The sequence below is a fragment of the Vigna unguiculata genome, chromosome 1 (assembly GCF_004118075.2).
Source record: "Vigna unguiculata cultivar IT97K-499-35 chromosome 1, ASM411807v1, whole genome shotgun sequence".
Classification (NCBI taxonomy): domain Eukaryota; kingdom Viridiplantae; phylum Streptophyta; class Magnoliopsida; order Fabales; family Fabaceae; genus Vigna; species Vigna unguiculata.
Genome location: NC_040279.1, coordinates 21,432,484 through 21,448,721, shown reverse-complemented (window position 1 = coordinate 21,448,721; position 16,238 = coordinate 21,432,484). Strand labels below are relative to the sequence as shown.

The window sequence follows — 16,238 nt, the reverse complement described above, 5'->3', positions numbered from 1 at the left end:
GCTATGATTGCTGTATTATTCCAAAGGCGTTGGGTTCTGATGCCTTATCCAATCAAAACACAAATCCTCTCTCTTTCTATCTACTGCGGTGGTCTGTACGGTCCCTATCATGGACTTGGACTGATGTGATGAACGCAGTGATGTAACCAATTACGTGGAGCTGTTGCGAGGTGTACGGTGCACCGTAACGCACCGAATCATCAAAGGACCCAAAAGGCAAAAAACACAAACAAGAACAAATCATGTGTAGGCAGTGTTAACATCTTTATGGATCCCTAACTCCAATTAATATCGTCATTTATTACTTCTTTCTCCATTCATGCAAAAACCAACCAAAAGCAACTCTCACACATTTTCTCTCTCCCATTGTCTTTATCATTTCCTTTTTTTTTTTTATTTTACATAATTTAATTTCCGAATCATTTCAATAAATATTTTTTCTATTTGTTATTTGCTTTCAACTTTCCTCAATCAATCTCCTTCCAAATTCTTATTTTTGTTATTCAGAAACACTCTATTCATTATATCCAACTAAAATATAAGAAACCATGTTAATATTTATATTTTATTTATTCCGTATCATATAAAATAAAATAACTAAAACTATGTATAAAATATATGACAAAAAAAAGTCCACAAATATATGGTCTTCTTCTGTCCTTTGAAACAATGGACCAACAAATCTTTTAACCCTAAGTCGTTGTCTTCCCGTTACCAAAATAGGACAAATAATTGACGAATTTCTTCCTTCAATTATCTTCAAATAATACAGAGTCCTACCGTTTATTTATATGCTAAATTTGACCTTTATTGTTTAGAAAATTTAATTTGAATTTTCGTATTAATCAAATACCATCAATTGAGTTTATCAAATTGAATAATTAAGTTATTCTTAATTGCCTGATATTAATTTACCGTCAGAGAGCAAGTTACTTTATGTGTATCAAAATTAAGTAGCAAAATAACTAAAAATTTAAGTAAAAATACTTTTTTTAACATGAAAAATTTAACCTCGCCATTGAAAATCAATACTAGATTTTATTGTGTTTTGTGCTTCCTCTTTCCAAAAGAAAATTCATTTCTATTTTAATTGTCATTATGAATAAAAAAAATATCTTCATTAACATCATTAATCATTCGTTGTAAAAAGACGAAAAATAGAAATATTTTAATGTAAAACAATAAATGTTGTAAAACTGTATTAATAATAACACTACTCAATTTATTTTTATCAAAATCTTGATCCTTAATTAAACAGGAGGAGAGATCTAGAAATTCTGTGAATTGAAATTTAAAATCAATAGTTATTAAAATAATAGATTTAATTAATGACGAAGGTGAATTGTCAAAATAAAATAAATGAGAGCCTTAATTAGAGTCACTTTTTTACTTACAATTGGGAAACATGTTGAAAAGGCGCGATTGTGTGAGACGCGCGGAGTAGGTTCGTGTCAAGTCTACATTTGATCTTATCTACATAGTTATCTAAGACCTAGGCGTGGCATTTTCGTAGTTTTTCCCGAAAGCAGGTGTCTTTAATCCGACAGTCGTTTTCCATTTGTCCATGCCGTTTTCTCTCTCTCTCTCTTTCTTCTTTCTCTTTCTCAGAAACTCTTTTTTTTTTTAGCAGAGAGGTGTGAGACTTTAGCAGAGGGTGAGGCTCACTTGGAAAGCAGTGACAAGGACTGATGCATGTTCACGCACTCAACGGTCAAGATTCTCTCAATATCCCATCATCAAAATCGACGCCTGCGCTTTCTCTGATTTCATTCGAAAGCCCCCAACCAACCATCCTTCCTGGTTGAGTTAGCCTGCGATAAGGTAACCATGGTTAAATAAATCTACACTCAACTCAACTAGTTGGGTTTACTTCCTTTCTTTCTCATCACCACCACCTCCACCTTCTCCTCTTTCCCCTTCTTCCTCTTCTGCTCCTCTTCTTCTTACCTCCTCACTCTTTTTGTTTTAACACACAACATGTGAGTGAGTCACACCAAGGCTTTGAGTCTCTCTCTCATTCTAAGCTCTAAGCTCATTCACCTCTTGTGTGATTTGGTCTAAAGTGTAAATTAAGATTTCTGCCAAACTTGGATTTTCTCAGATCTATCCTACTTCTCTTTTTATCCTTTTATCCTGTTTCGAAATCGTCATCATCACCTTTTGATTTGCAAGATCATAATTTTTTTGTTTTGGGTTTCCTCTCTTCCACCTCATTGTTCATTTTTTTCTCTCTGGTTGGCTTTTACTTGGGAAAAATTGAGTTTTTTTGGCTACCCTCCAAGCAGATCCTGGTTAGGGAGTATAAAATTTTCAGTTTTTATCAGTACCCTCTTTTTAGACTCCCCTGATGTTCTAGATTTGAAGTTTTGTTTTCTCACTCTCTTTTTTCCGCCTAGATCTGTTCCCACTTTTTCTGGCTTTAGATCTTGGTTTTCTCCATGATGTGGTAGAACTTCAAATTTAGGAGCCTTACCTTTCTGGGGTGTTTTTGTTTTTCCTATCCTTTTATGGAGTATGAAAGCTTTCCTGGAAAGTTGGGGCGTTTGGATCACTGAGTAAGAGAAAGAGAAGCGTCAAGAAAAAAAAAATGATGAATTATTTCCCCGACGAGGTAATAGAGCACATATTTGATTATGTGGTTTCACACCGTGACCGGAACGCTTTGTCTTTGGTGTGTAAAAGTTGGTACAGGATAGAGAGGTGTACTAGGCAGAGGGTGTTCATAGGGAACTGTTACTCTATCTCTCCGGAGAGGTTGATCCAAAGGTTTCCTGGTCTCAAGTCTTTGACTTTGAAGGGAAAGCCTCATTTTGCTGACTTCAGTTTGGTTCCTTACGGGTGGGGTGGTTTTGTGTATCCATGGATTGAGGCTCTGGCCAAGAGCAGAGTTGGGTTGGAGGAGCTTAGGCTCAAGAGGATGGTGGTCTCGGATGAGAGCCTGGAGCTACTTTCTCGTTCTTTCACAAACTTCAAGTCTTTGGTTCTTGTTAGCTGTGAAGGGTTCTCCACCGATGGCCTTGCTGCCATAGCTGCTAATTGCAGGTGAGAAAGAGTTGTGTGTTTGAGTCCTCTTCTGGTTTAGATTTAAGCTTTTGTTGCACAAGTTTTGTTGGTTTGTTTGCCTTTGTACTATTTTTGGAACATTTTTGATGACTTCCTACTGCTTTTTTGTGTTTTGGAGGATATTTGGCTGAAGGTATATTCTGATTAGTTCGGTCTCTGTCATCTTGTGCTGTCATAGTTTTTAGTTGTTTTCGACATTTTTAAGGTGACCACTGGCTTGTATTCTTTGTGGGTATCAGTTTGGGATAAAGGAGTTTAATTAGTTGAGTAAGAGTGGCTAAGTGAATGGCTTTGAACTTGGTTTTGATACATGTCAAACCATGCAGCAAAGGTAGTGCCCAAGAGGATCTTGGGAGCTTGACTGATCTGTTCTTAATAAAAGTTTATTGCATGTTTGTGAATAGCACATGATTAGGAGTTTTTTTTTTCTTGGAACAACATGGTTCTCTGAAATAATATCCATTTTGCATGTGGTGTGAGTGGAGTTGGTGAAACTGTTGCTGATTGAGAATGTTGTGAGGAATTTTGGAATGGGTTCTTGACTCCCAATGTTGCTGGTGTTTTATTTGTTTCGAAATGTAGGTATCTTAGGGAGCTGGATCTGCAAGAAAATGAAGTTGAAGATCACAAAGGGCAGTGGCTAAGTTGCTTTCCTGATAGCTGCACATCTCTTGTCTCTCTGAATTTTGCTTGCCTTAAAGGAGAGGTTAGTTTGGGAGCTCTAGAGAGACTTGTGGCAAGGTCTCCTAACCTCAAGAGTTTGAAGCTGAATCGTTCGGTTCCCCTTGATGCCCTGCAAAGGATAATGACACGAGCACCTCAACTAGCGGATTTGGGAATTGGATCATTTGTCCAAGATCCTGAATCAGAGGCATTCATAAAGCTCAAGAACACCATTCTGAAGTGCAAGTCCATAACCAGTTTGTCAGGGCTTTTGGAAGTTGCTCCTCACTGTGTTGCTGCTATATATCCCATTTGCCCCAATTTGACATCCTTAAACTTGAGCTATGCCGCAGGCATTCAGGGCAATGATCTGATAAAACTAATTCGCCACTGTGTGAAACTTCAGCGCTTATGGGTAAACACATCAGATTCAGATTAAGAACATTCTCATTTTATTTTTGTTAACTCTTCAATTGTTGAATATAACAAATAACAAATTGCTCAACTTTTTCAGATAATGGATTGCATTGGAGACAAAGGACTTGGTGTTGTAGCCAAGACATGTACAGATTTGCAAGAACTGAGGGTGTTTCCATCTGTTCCCTTTGGAAATGCATTGGCTGTAACAGAAGTAGGACTTGTTGCAATATCAATGGGGTGCCCTAAGCTTCACTCATTGCTCTACTTCTGCCAGCAGATGACAAATGCTGCACTGATTACAGTGGCCAAGAACTGCCCCAATTTCATCCGCTTCAGGTTATGCATCCTTGATGCAACAAAAGCTGACCCTGATACAAATCAGCCGCTGGACGAAGGTTTCGGTGCAATTGTGCAGTCTTGCCGGCGACTGAGGCGGTTATCACTCTCAGGAAAGTTGACTGACCAGGTTTTCCTTTACATCGGAATGTATGCTGAGAAGCTTGAAATGCTGTCTATTGCATTTGCTGGAGACAGTGACAAGGGAATGCTGTATGTGCTGAATGGATGCAAGAAACTGAGGAAGCTTGAGATAAGAGATTGCCCTTTTGGTAACATGGCACTTCTGACAGACGTAGGGAAGTATGAAACAATGCGATCCCTTTGGATGTCATCCTGTGAAGTGACTGTGGGAGCCTGCAAGTTGCTGGCCAAGAAGATGCCAAGGTTGAATGTGGAGATCTTCAATGAAAGTGAGCAAGAAGATTGCATCTTGGAAGATGGGCAGAAGGTAGAGAAGATGTATTTGTATCGTACATTGGCTGGGAAAAGGAAAGATGCACCAGAATATGTATGGACTCTCTAGGTGCATTTTAGCTCATTTCATTTCTTGTTATTCAGATGTTTGTACTTGTTTCTAGGCTGACTCATTAATGCAATTTTAGTCGGGTGTAGTGTTTTCTCACTTCCTTGCATTTCCTACTTTTATACATATCTTAGATTTGCCTTTTTTCCCTCGTTATTATTATTCCATCATGCCACTTTTTCATCTCTTATGTTATCAGTAGAGTTCAGTATTTTATTCCTCATCTACTTGTTCACTGCAAGAGTGCTTAGTTCTTACTCTTGATCTTATTCTTCTTCTTCTCCCTCTATATGGTATTGGTGGACTGAACTTGTTCTTGTCACAGATCAAGCATTTTTCTTCCCCCATGTTTGTTTTTCCCTTGAAAGACACAAATCATGATTTCATTTTGTTGAAAAACTAATATGCTATCAAGCATGTGAAAGTTTTCAGTAACACCTTCCCAAAGAAATGCTGCTATGTTGAGTTTTCCAACGTGATCATAAACTCTTCTGACTCACTTTTGTTAAATAATTTTGTCTGTCTAGCACTTCCAAATATCTATTCAATACTAGTATTTATTTGTCTGTTGTATAAATTCACAGGTTTTTCAAACCCTTTTACTTAAGTGCAAGTATAATTAATAACCATCTATCATCATAAATGGACAGTTTATTTTTCAGTAAAAGTTTGCGAATAATGATGAGACTTATTAATTTGTCTTAAAACATAATTTGTACTATACTTTACTGTGAAATTTAAGCTGACATAAGCTGTACATTTTAACCACTGCTCAAGCTTGTTCAGAAGATCAAAAGTATATTTTCATAATTGGGTAGATGCATCTGTTGGCTACACTACGTATCTCTTTTTCTAAACATCATAATAAAGACCTAAAGCAGAAGATAATAAAGATCTTAAGCTCCATCGTTTGTTGTGCTAAGCAGTGTTGTAAAAATCAAACTGCATTGACTGGTTTAGCTGTGAATCCATGTTTTTCCTTGATCTACTTAAATACAAAACTGATTCAAAAACCAATTCCAGAATCTTTGAACAGGCTTGTCTGTTCATAATGTTGAAAAATAGTAGATTTTGCCTTTTCAAATTCAGCTTCCTATATGTTGAAATGGTCTCAATTCACCATTTGTTCATTACATATACTTTTCTAAGATATACTTCATTTAAAATTGTTTAAATAAGTTACTTATCTTAATTTTGTGAGCAATGGTTACAGATTTGAACACCCTATACAGAAATTCACTTCAACAATGTTAAGGTTATTAAAGTAAAATTTAGTATAATTCCATTAGATTCACAATTGACTCAATATTAAAATTTAAAATATTTTTTGGTTAATTTTTCTCTTTCATGATTTTTTTTTCTTGTATAAACAGTAGTTTCAATCATAAAATTTGTTGAACAATGATTTTTAACTTTAATAAACTTTTATAAGTATCTCCATTAGAGATAAATTTATGAATAACAAACTTGGAATTATTATAATATATAATCTTTAAGGATATTTTCATTGAAAATACGTCAATGTAGTTGATTAATTTCTACTTACAGTGTTTTAAGTTTCAGGAAATTATAAATAAAAAAGGTTTTTTTGGCCTTTTTAATAAAATATTAATAAATAGTCACTTTAGTACAATAATTATTGATATATTCAGTTTTAGTAAGATAATAAAAAAAAATCTAGTTTTATTAATTTGATTTGAACGTTATTAATAGTTAAGATAATTAAACGTGTTTATTATTTAGTAATTTTTTTGTGTGTTTATTAAATGAATTGATATTAATATGCCATTATTAGCCTTAAAAGAAGGTCTTTTATCCATATTTTTTGTTTCGTAACTTTAAGATCTTTGGTACTTCTTTAAAATTAACTACGTAATAACATTAATTTTCTCTTTAATAAACACATGAACTAATGAACGTAAATAATTTTTTCCTCCCGATTTTAAGTACCAAAAACGAAAGAATGAGTGGTGTTTGACACTGGGAGCAAGGAACAACCATAGTATATTAGTTTGTTATTCCAGGTAAAAATATTGTTCTTTACAGTTTCCAATATACATTAAGCACTCAGACAGACATACAACGAAATTCACAATGATCACCTCAGAAAATCTATGAAGAACCCAGAAACGAGTGAGGAAGAAGGTAAAGGCCCAAGAGTTACAACGATGAATAACACTTGCAAGATCCCGCAGATATGAAGTAAGACATTAGAGCAACATTTATCCAGAGAAGCCAAGTACACCAAACTGCAGATGCAACTTTTGATATGATCATCAGAAAAAGCAATCCTCTAGCAAACAACAGCAGCAAAGCGCTGTCAAGCTGCACATGTAAATGAACAAAGGAATCTTAGTCTGTAGAACCAAAAAGGCTTTTCAAAAAGGACATAACAGGGGAAGTAGAAAGGATTCAACACGATTTTTAATTGAAAAAGTTTATTTCCCAAGCTGAAAGATAACAAATGTTTAGAATTTCCATTTGTTTAAGGCTATGTTAGAAAAGCACATGATATTTCTGTTCTGCATATTATGGAAAGTTTCTAGTCATATCAAATATTTTTCTCCAGTCCCTAGTCCCTAGAGCTGGATGAAAGGTTGTTAAACAAAAGCTTGACTTTGGGTTATAAAATAAAAAAAAAAAAACTTGGCTCTTGCCAATTCAAAACTTGGCTTCGGATTAATAAATTTGATAAATGCTCAAATACAAAGCTTTATTGAATATAAAGAAGTCTTAGACTTGCATTCAAAAGAAAAAAGAGGTTAAGCTCATCAACATAATGTAACTTCTAAGAAAATTTTGACCCTAGATCATATTTTAATCTAATTTTAATAGTATAATGTGAAACTAATGAAGTGATACAACAGCTGGGAGTTGACTTTAATGATAAAAGAGAAACTGGCTCTAGTCATTCTATTTGTTGTCATTTTTCTTCCAGAAATTCAATATTTACTTGATATAATTCTTGAACCACAGATTTGACTCCAGGTTAACCATTCTGACCAACAGGTGTAGTCAAAAGAGGGGGGCATGGTTGTCCAAAGGATTTTGTTTTACATTTCCAGAATACTTTTGGTCTCAAGTGATAAGCAGTTTTAAAGAACTGTCATAAAATTTACACAGCAAAGACTTGTCACATGCAAGTCCTCTAAAAAGTTATTTGATGGTGATGTGAAATGAATTTTACATGAAAAACTATGAATTCCATGGGCAAGTATAATATAGTACATGTGTCATTGTTTCCAACTAATGAGTTTTACAATGATTTATGTCAGATCACAAAATCAATTGGAACAAACATAAAAGCTGCATCTCAAGAATGGAAACAGGGAAATATAAGACTTCCCAACAATTTATACATAGAGTTGTCTTATTTCCCATATTTAGACAAGGAAATCAATAAATCAGAACATACTAGAAACTGTTTCCTTACTGATGCAGATTCCATTGGTATATACCGTGAACTTAATAAAAACTCAGGCAGAGAGTGTAACTAGGATGCAGGAAAAGAGAGAACAACGAAAAAGGACATCTGTTATTGAATATCAGAACACAAAGGAAGTAGAAAAGCTTCCTACACAGGTTTACCTTTATGCACTTACAAGTTACAACAACTGAGCAATGCACTCGGTTATCTGTGATTAACTTTACACCTCTAACCAACATACACTCTCTCTATTTACACTCTTATTAGCCTTAGCCATAGCCTTACCCTGCTGAGTGTTGTTCCTTCACATTCTACTAAGTCCTTAACTACTCATATCTATGATTAGAATGCCAATGTTAGACATAGCTTGCATTGAATAGAAATAATTATGAAGTGACTGCTAGTGTGCATCGCAAGACTAGAAGTTTTAATGTAACTATGTTCCATTTGCCTTTAACCTAAACATTAGCCTAAAATAGTGTTTGGAAAAAGGAATCATTCATCTTTCATTCCCAACTAAATTACTTTCCTGAGCATGAAATTTCTAGGAACAGTATTCCGGGAAAAATGTTTAAAATGGGTTTGGTCATTATTCAGCTTAGAGTAAGAGAGTGGTTTTACAATTTTAGTCTAGGATTTGATTTTGAAGTCAGGGTTTTTTTGCTTGTGATTATTTTTATTTAGATAATTTATCCTATGTTGAACTAGATTAAATTACTCTATCTAGTATAGAATAGGGTTATCTTATTATGATGTTTATCTATGTTGATTCTATAAACAGACCGCCAGTGTGTAAACATCTGGCAGCTTGTCTGCATAGTTATAATGTTGAGATTCCCTTTTCTTCAGAAAGTATATGAAACCGAAACCTTATAGGAATACTCTGCCTAAAAGGTTATCATTGATCAAACAGCAATGACTGATTTCTACTTCTGCATCATAAACTCATTGTGCAGAAAGAAAAGATGAAGGAAAAATATAAGGAACAAAGATGTCACTTGAAAGGTGATCTTGTAACAATAGTAAATCTTCTATAAAGTTTACAAGGGTCTCTATTCATTGTGGTAAAACACAGGAGCACCTGTTCCATCTATCTGTTTGCATTGTGTAAAAAATCCTGTTTCTTAGGATGTTTTCCTTTTGGTTCAGCAATGTTGCATTTATTGTTAATTAAGAGACATTTTCCTTTCCAATTCAATTAGAATGTACTAACAGAGTACTCTTTTTCACATTATCATCTAATTATATGTTGTGATAACTTTGTTGATTTGATAGAAACTTTGATAAAATTAATGCCCTGTTAATCAACAATTCAATTAGTTGACATTATAAAAACATTAAATCATGCATGAAAATTTAACTCTTATTTTTTAATGTGATAGCAAGGTCAAATCCCTTTGTTCATTGAACTCAGATTCCAATATCCAATTTCTACACTAATTTCCCAAAACAAAATTATACGATCCTAATCCATTAGTTTAACATTTTAAATAGGAGAAAGAAATTAATATAAAAATGTTAAACACATCATGCCAATTGATAACCCCTTTATTTCTGTACACACAAGGTTATAGAAATGCATATCTAAATTTGAAAGCAACACCCCTGAGCTTGACATTTTTCTTTAAAGAGAAAAAAAAAACCCACAAACAATAAGGAAACTAAAACTAAAAATCGAGAGAAAGAGAAAAATTGTACCAGCCTTCCAAGAAGGAAGTAAAACCGGGGGTATCATCGTCGTGATACTGCACGTGGTGGCAATGGTAATGCCAAGGAGGTGGTGGAGGGTAGTCTTGATTCAAATAGCTTTGGTAACCTTGGTACTGCGGAGGCGGTGGCGGTGGCGCGAACGGCTCATACCCCGCCGGCGCCGGCGCTGATGGGTAACTCGGTGGCGTAAAAGGAAGGGCGTAGCCTGTGTTGATTAAATTGAAAGAGAATTAACAAAAAATTTCGGCAAAAGGAAAGGGCTTAGTTTAATTTAATTTAATTGAATAATTTACCCGGAGGAGGATAATAGGGGTCTCTTTGGTAATTAGTCATTATTTGGGAAATTGCAATGAAGGACACTTTTTTTCTGTGGGTGAGAGCGGGAATTTGAAAGACGAGGACAAAAACCAAATGTATGTGTTTTGTTGGAGGAACAGCGTTGTTCGTCACGTTGTTCCAATGCTGGCTTGCCACGTAACAAGTTAACCGATTCACAGATCATTGATGTGATCATTTTCTTTTTTTAATCATCTTCCTAACTTAAGTTTAGTTCTTCCAACTACTCTTCTTACTATTTTTCATATATAAAAATATGCAATTGATATTTTGAAAATAAAATATTTTTCAACATTTATTATAGTTGACAATGAAAAGAACTTTATGAAGATTGGAATACAGAATTATTCTATTCAAACTTATCTAGAACTTGTTGGAAGGAGGGTATTGAGAATGAAAAATAAATAAATAACTAATTTTGTTTTAATAAATTACTATCAATATAATTTTTAAAAATATAAAAATTGCACAAATATTTTTAAGAGAAAGATGTGTTTCAAAGTTTTATCTCGTGATATTGTAACATTTCATTTAATAGTTATAAACTACTAAATACAATATTATATAATGATATTGTAAAATAGATAGATAAGACACGTATAAGGAAACATACATATAAACACATATACAGTCATCCTATGATACTACAGCAGGAACAAAACTAGATATATAAATATATACAATGTATAAGGATTTGTTCTATAAGACTTTTAACAAAACTATCTACAACCAAAAAGTCACTCCTACTGGATAGACTTGCTACAGTTTACTAAAGGCGTATCCCCACCTACATTTTCCTCTGCTCACACATTAAAGTGATCATTGCAAAAGAAACAACAAAAACACAACATAGAACCAACAAAAGGGTAAGCTAATGTATATAAAATCAAGTATCACATATTAAAGCAATCAAATTCAGCAAGACAACATGTGATCAAACAATTGCATCATGAATAATGACTCTAGACTCAATGATCTGGATCTATGCAACCAACATTAAACTCATGGTGATGTACACCTGTGGTGGTTCCCAAACTCTGCAGAGTTTGGCCTTAAAGGGTTATCACCCAACCACTCACAAGGTAAGTCCCCTTCGTGCCTAGGACTTGATCCAATCCAATGGCTAGGACCTCCTGCATCTCTTCATGAATAACTTACTCTACTCTATTTGAGTGTGCGTAATTATTAGACAAAAGATATCACCATAAAGAGTCCTTATGTTATTGCATTTACTAGAATACTATCGCTTAGAATTTCTCCATGAAATTCTACAATTCATATCTCATTCCATGCTTCCAATATACACAACACATTCCATTCATCATTATCAATTAAATACACAACATTCACAACAGAAACATGAGTTGGCTAATATCTGTCCTGACCCTGGAACACTCGCCTAACGAATCCATTCTCTCGCTGGGCGAAACATCAGTTTCGACCAGCGACCAAATGGTTGCCCAACGAGTATTCCACTAGGAGTGCAGGGAATTAAATCCCCCATAAATCGCCCAACGAGCAACACTAGTCTAGTGAAACATGAATCAGAGGCATCTCTGTTTTGGGAAGTTGCCTAACGAGAATTACTCGCTTAGCGACCTCCATATCAAAGTTGCCCCTGATGAATAATTTGCCCAACGAGTATTTACTCGCCTAACGAGTTTGCATAATTATGCAGAACAATAGTTTATACATAATTTTGTAGCCCTTATTAGTACACTTCCTCAAAGAATCCTCACAGACATCAGACAACATACAAAAGATCAATGCCACATTATTATCAATGTAATTTTGTACTAGCATACATATCAAATGCAAACAAACTACAACACAATACTCAATTCAATTTATTCCCAACTCTCATACTTATAAACATCAGTTTCACAATCAAGAACTCAATTTAAATCATGAAATCTATAAAATTAAATAATCACACGATCACTAAATAGCGAAATTAGCTTCCCTTACCTGTGATTGACTCAAACGATTACAAAGTAACTTAAAAGTCCTTTCTACTGTCGATGCTCACAATTCAACCTAAAAATAATAGAAACATGATCAGGGAACATCATTAGAACCACTAATCAGTAGAGATTCTCATAAGAGACTCAAAACTCACATGCGATGCAGAAAGGATCACATACAGGATTTTAAGAGAATTGACTAAGAAAAGAGAAGAAATACAACTTACTCAATTGAAAATTCTAAGTAGACAGATTTGAATATCTCGCCGTAGTGATCACTCTGGCGGTCTTTGATCTTCAAAAAATGAACGTATAGTGAGAGGTTTTAGAGAGAAGGGAGAGAGAGTTTAAAGGCCATATTTTAGAGAGATGAAGTGTTTTCTAAATAATAAAATCTTTTTATAAAATTTCTATTTATATATATATAAACAATTTATTATTAAAATAATACTAGGATCTCATTATTTTAAATATTATCACTCTTAAATTATGATTTTCTAGGTTCTCACAAATATAATTGTAATTAATGTCATTTTCAAATTTGGCCACTAAATGTAATTACTTATTATCATTATGATCTTTCTTAATAATTTGAAATTTTTAATTAAGTTTTCCATACTTATAAATTATCTCTATTTTCTTTTGTTTAAACTTTTTGTATTCATCGATCGAGCAAAGACTTTTTTTACGGTTAAAATAAATTTTGTATATTAGTTTTTGAAGCATCATAATTATATGCGAGATAGAAAATTTACATTTTTATGATGATTATAGTCATAAAAATCCATTTTTTATGTCAAAGTTAAATGACTCATTATAGAAGAAACTTACAAATTTGTCATATTCATATTTTTCACGTCATGTTTTCTCTGATAGTTAGAGTTTTAACAATTATATAATGTGTTACTTTCTATAATGATTAATAATGATTAAGTACATCTGTCATTGAAAGTGAACCTTTTATGATGGTTAGAGTTTTAACCATCATAAAATGTATGTGTATGATTTTATTTTTTTAATTTCATGATATATTCATTTCCCTTTTATAATTTCATGATATATTCATTTCCCTTTTAAGAAATAATCAACATAATAATTACAGTTCCCAAATACACATTTTCAAATAAAATCTTAATGCATTATCATTTAATATACTCTACTACATACAAAATCTTAACTTCAAAATGTTAATAGTCTTAACATGATCATTTACAATGAAAACTTAAAAGAAATGATGTCAATCGCTCCTGAACATCTTGTAAAACTTCATCCTTAGTTGGAGACACGACAATAAAAATCTACGCAATCAAATGTTTAGATGAAATTAACATTTAGATATTTAATATATTTAAGTTAATTGTATATTGCCTCTGTCCATGACTCAATAATGTTTAAGGATACAATTGTATACATATGCCTCATCACATAATATTCACACTCATAGTTTCTCGATTAACATGAGCACTACAAATTAAAATACATATAATATAACATAATTGATGCAATGTAATTGAACAGTAGTAAGATACCAAAAGAAAACCTGGGCTCGACCATTGCCTCACAAAGGGTCGAGCTACAAAAGAAAACTTAGGCTCGACCATTGCCTCGCAGAGGGCCGAGATACCAAAAGAAAATCTGGGCTCGACCATTGCCTCACAGAGGGCCGAGATACTAAAAGAAAACCTGGGCTCGACCATTGCCTCGTAGAGGGCCGAGATCCCAAAAGAAAACCTGGGCTCGACCATTGCCTCGCAGAGGGCCGAGATACCAAAAGAAAACCTAGGCTCGACCATTGCCTCGCAGAGGGCTGAGATACCAAAAGAAAACCTGGGCTCGACCATTGCCTCGTAGAGGGCTGAGATACCAAAAGAAAACCTGGGCTCGACCATTGCCACGCAAAGGGTCGAGATACCAAAAGAAACACTAGGCTTGACCATTGCCTCGCAGAGGGCCGATATTGAAATGAAAGTTTGTAACCATTTTTTGAAGAGGGTTCTAATATAGACTTTACATGTGAAAGTAAAATTGAATTTTGTGAATGCATGAATTAAAGAGACTCATATTTGTTCTTGGCAAGTCATGTGATAAGTGTATACTTGAATCTTTAGATGGACAAATGATATGAAATCAAAAAAGTTGCCCTAGGTTATATACATGAAGCAAAATAGATGACTCAGATGAATTGGTTTGGGAACCTTGTTTAACGTAAAAAAAAAGTGTATAAAAAATGACAATGTGTGAAAGCTTTGACTAGCATAGAAACAATGTGTAGAAACATTGGCAAGGTGTGGAAACCTTGAGTGACTTAGAAACAAGGTGTAGAAACCTTGACGTAGCTACAAGGTGTGAGAACCTTGGCAAGGTGTGGAAACCTTGGCAAGGTGTGGAAACCTTGGCAAGGTGTGGAAACCTTGGCAAGGTGTGGAATGACTCACAAAGAAACAAGGTGTGGGAACCTTGACAAGGTGTGGAAACCTTGATTGACATAGAAACAAAGTGTGGGAACCTTGGCTCACATGAAAACAAGGTGTGGAAACCTTGGCCCACATAGAAACAAGGTGTAGAAACCTTGGCAAGGTGTGGAAACCTTGACTCACATAGAAACAAGGTGTAGGAACCTTAGCAAGGTGTGAGAACCTTGACTCATATAAAAACAAGGTGTGGGAACCTTGGCAAGGTGTGTGAACCTTGACTCACATAGAAACAAGGTGTAGAAACCTTGGCAAGGTGTGGAAACCTTGACTCACATAGAAACAAGGTGTGGAAACCTTGGCAAGGTGTGGAAACCTTGGCTCATATAGAAACAAAGTGTGGGAACCTTGGCAAGGTATGGAAACCTTGACTCACATAAAAACAAGGTGTGGAAACCTTGGCAAGGTGTGGAAACCTTGACTCACCTAGAAACAAGGTGTAGGAACCTTGGCAAGGTTTGAAAACCTTGACTCACATAGAACCAAGGTGTAGAAACCTTGGCAAGGTGTGGAAACCTTGACTCACATAGAAACAAGGTGTGGAAACCTTGACTCACACGGAAACAAGGTGTGGGAACCTTGGCAAGGTGTGGGAACCTTGATTCATATAGAAACAAGGTGTAGGAAACTTGGCAAGGTGTGGAAACCTTGACTCACATGTAAACAAGGTGTGGGAACCTTGGCAAGGTGTGGAAACCTTGACTCACACAAGAGAACCATGATGATTAACATTAGGTATATTACTATTTTTTCATATTTTTTTTTAAAAAAGAAAGATTCGACAACCACTCATATGAATGAAGACGGTTTCGATTCATAAAACACAAATGATACTCTTTGAAATATTCAAAATGCATGACACAAGACAATGATGACAAATGTTATGATATTTCTAATATGGATTTTTTTTTTGTGATATGTTGAGGCATGTTTATGATTCGTGCTCAAAGTAATGTTGAGGCCGGGGTGTAGGAACCCTCATATGCATGAAAGCATGAATGCATGATGCATGTTTTTTTTCCTTCATTTTCCTTTTCTCTCTCTCTCTCTCTCTCTCTCTCTCTCTCTTTTTGACAAAGTCAAATTGTTTTCTTTGAAATCATCATATCCATGTGTTTTAAATTTCTTCTTTTCTTTTTCCAAAAACAGAGATGCCACAAGTTCTAAAGTTTAATGTTCATAATAATGCTTAAATGCTTGACCATTTTCCTTTGTAACACTAGTGCACACGTGCTTGATTACTCAGGTTGGTGAAAAGTATCAAGGACAGATTTGGAAGATTTTAGAGGACGAACAACCATGCAAGTATGTTGTTTCTTACA

General features: G+C 34.5%; 2 protein-coding genes across 2 annotated transcripts; one reads left to right on the top strand and one right to left on the bottom strand.

Moving 5' to 3' along the window:
* The first annotated feature begins 1,861 nt into the window (after window positions 1–1,861).
* LOC114179464 (protein AUXIN SIGNALING F-BOX 2-like) lies at window positions 1,862–5,164 on the top strand. Its single transcript, XM_028065816.1, has 3 exons — window positions 1,862–3,042; window positions 3,646–4,141; window positions 4,241–5,164. The coding sequence occupies exons 1-3, from the start codon at window positions 2,588–2,590 to the stop codon at window positions 5,006–5,008; spliced, it is 1,719 nt and encodes a 572-aa protein (XP_027921617.1). The 5' UTR covers window positions 1,862–2,587; the 3' UTR covers window positions 5,009–5,164.
* A 1,825-nt stretch (window positions 5,165–6,989) lies between these two features.
* Window positions 6,990–10,523, bottom strand: LOC114180867 (cysteine-rich and transmembrane domain-containing protein WIH2-like). Its single transcript, XM_028067162.1, has 3 exons — window positions 10,439–10,523; window positions 10,134–10,350; window positions 6,990–7,333 (listed from the first exon to the last, which is right to left on the bottom strand). The coding sequence occupies exons 1-3, from the start codon at window positions 10,476–10,478 to the stop codon at window positions 7,285–7,287; spliced, it is 306 nt and encodes a 101-aa protein (XP_027922963.1). The 5' UTR covers window positions 10,479–10,523; the 3' UTR covers window positions 6,990–7,284.
* Window positions 10,524–16,238: the final 5,715 nt, after the last annotated feature.

Coding starts and splice junctions, on each gene's coding strand:
- LOC114179464 (XM_028065816.1), top strand. CDS start 2,588: ATGATGAATTATTTCCCCGACGAGGTAATAGAGCACATATTTGATTAT. Junction 3,043..3,645: donor GCCATAGCTGCTAATTGCAG/GTGAGAAAGAGT, acceptor TTCGAAATGTAG/GTATCTTAGGGAGCTGGATC. Junction 4,142..4,240: donor TGAAACTTCAGCGCTTATGG/GTAAACACATCA, acceptor CAACTTTTTCAG/ATAATGGATTGCATTGGAGA.
- LOC114180867 (XM_028067162.1), bottom strand. CDS start 10,478: ATGACTAATTACCAAAGAGACCCCTATTATCCTCCTCCGG. Junction 10,351..10,438: donor CCCCTATTATCCTCCTCCGG/GTAAATTATTCA, acceptor TAATCAACACAG/GCTACGCCCTTCCTTTTACG. Junction 7,334..10,133: donor ACTTCCTTCTTGGAAGGCTG/GTACAATTTTTC, acceptor TTACATGTGCAG/CTTGACAGCGCTTTGCTGCT.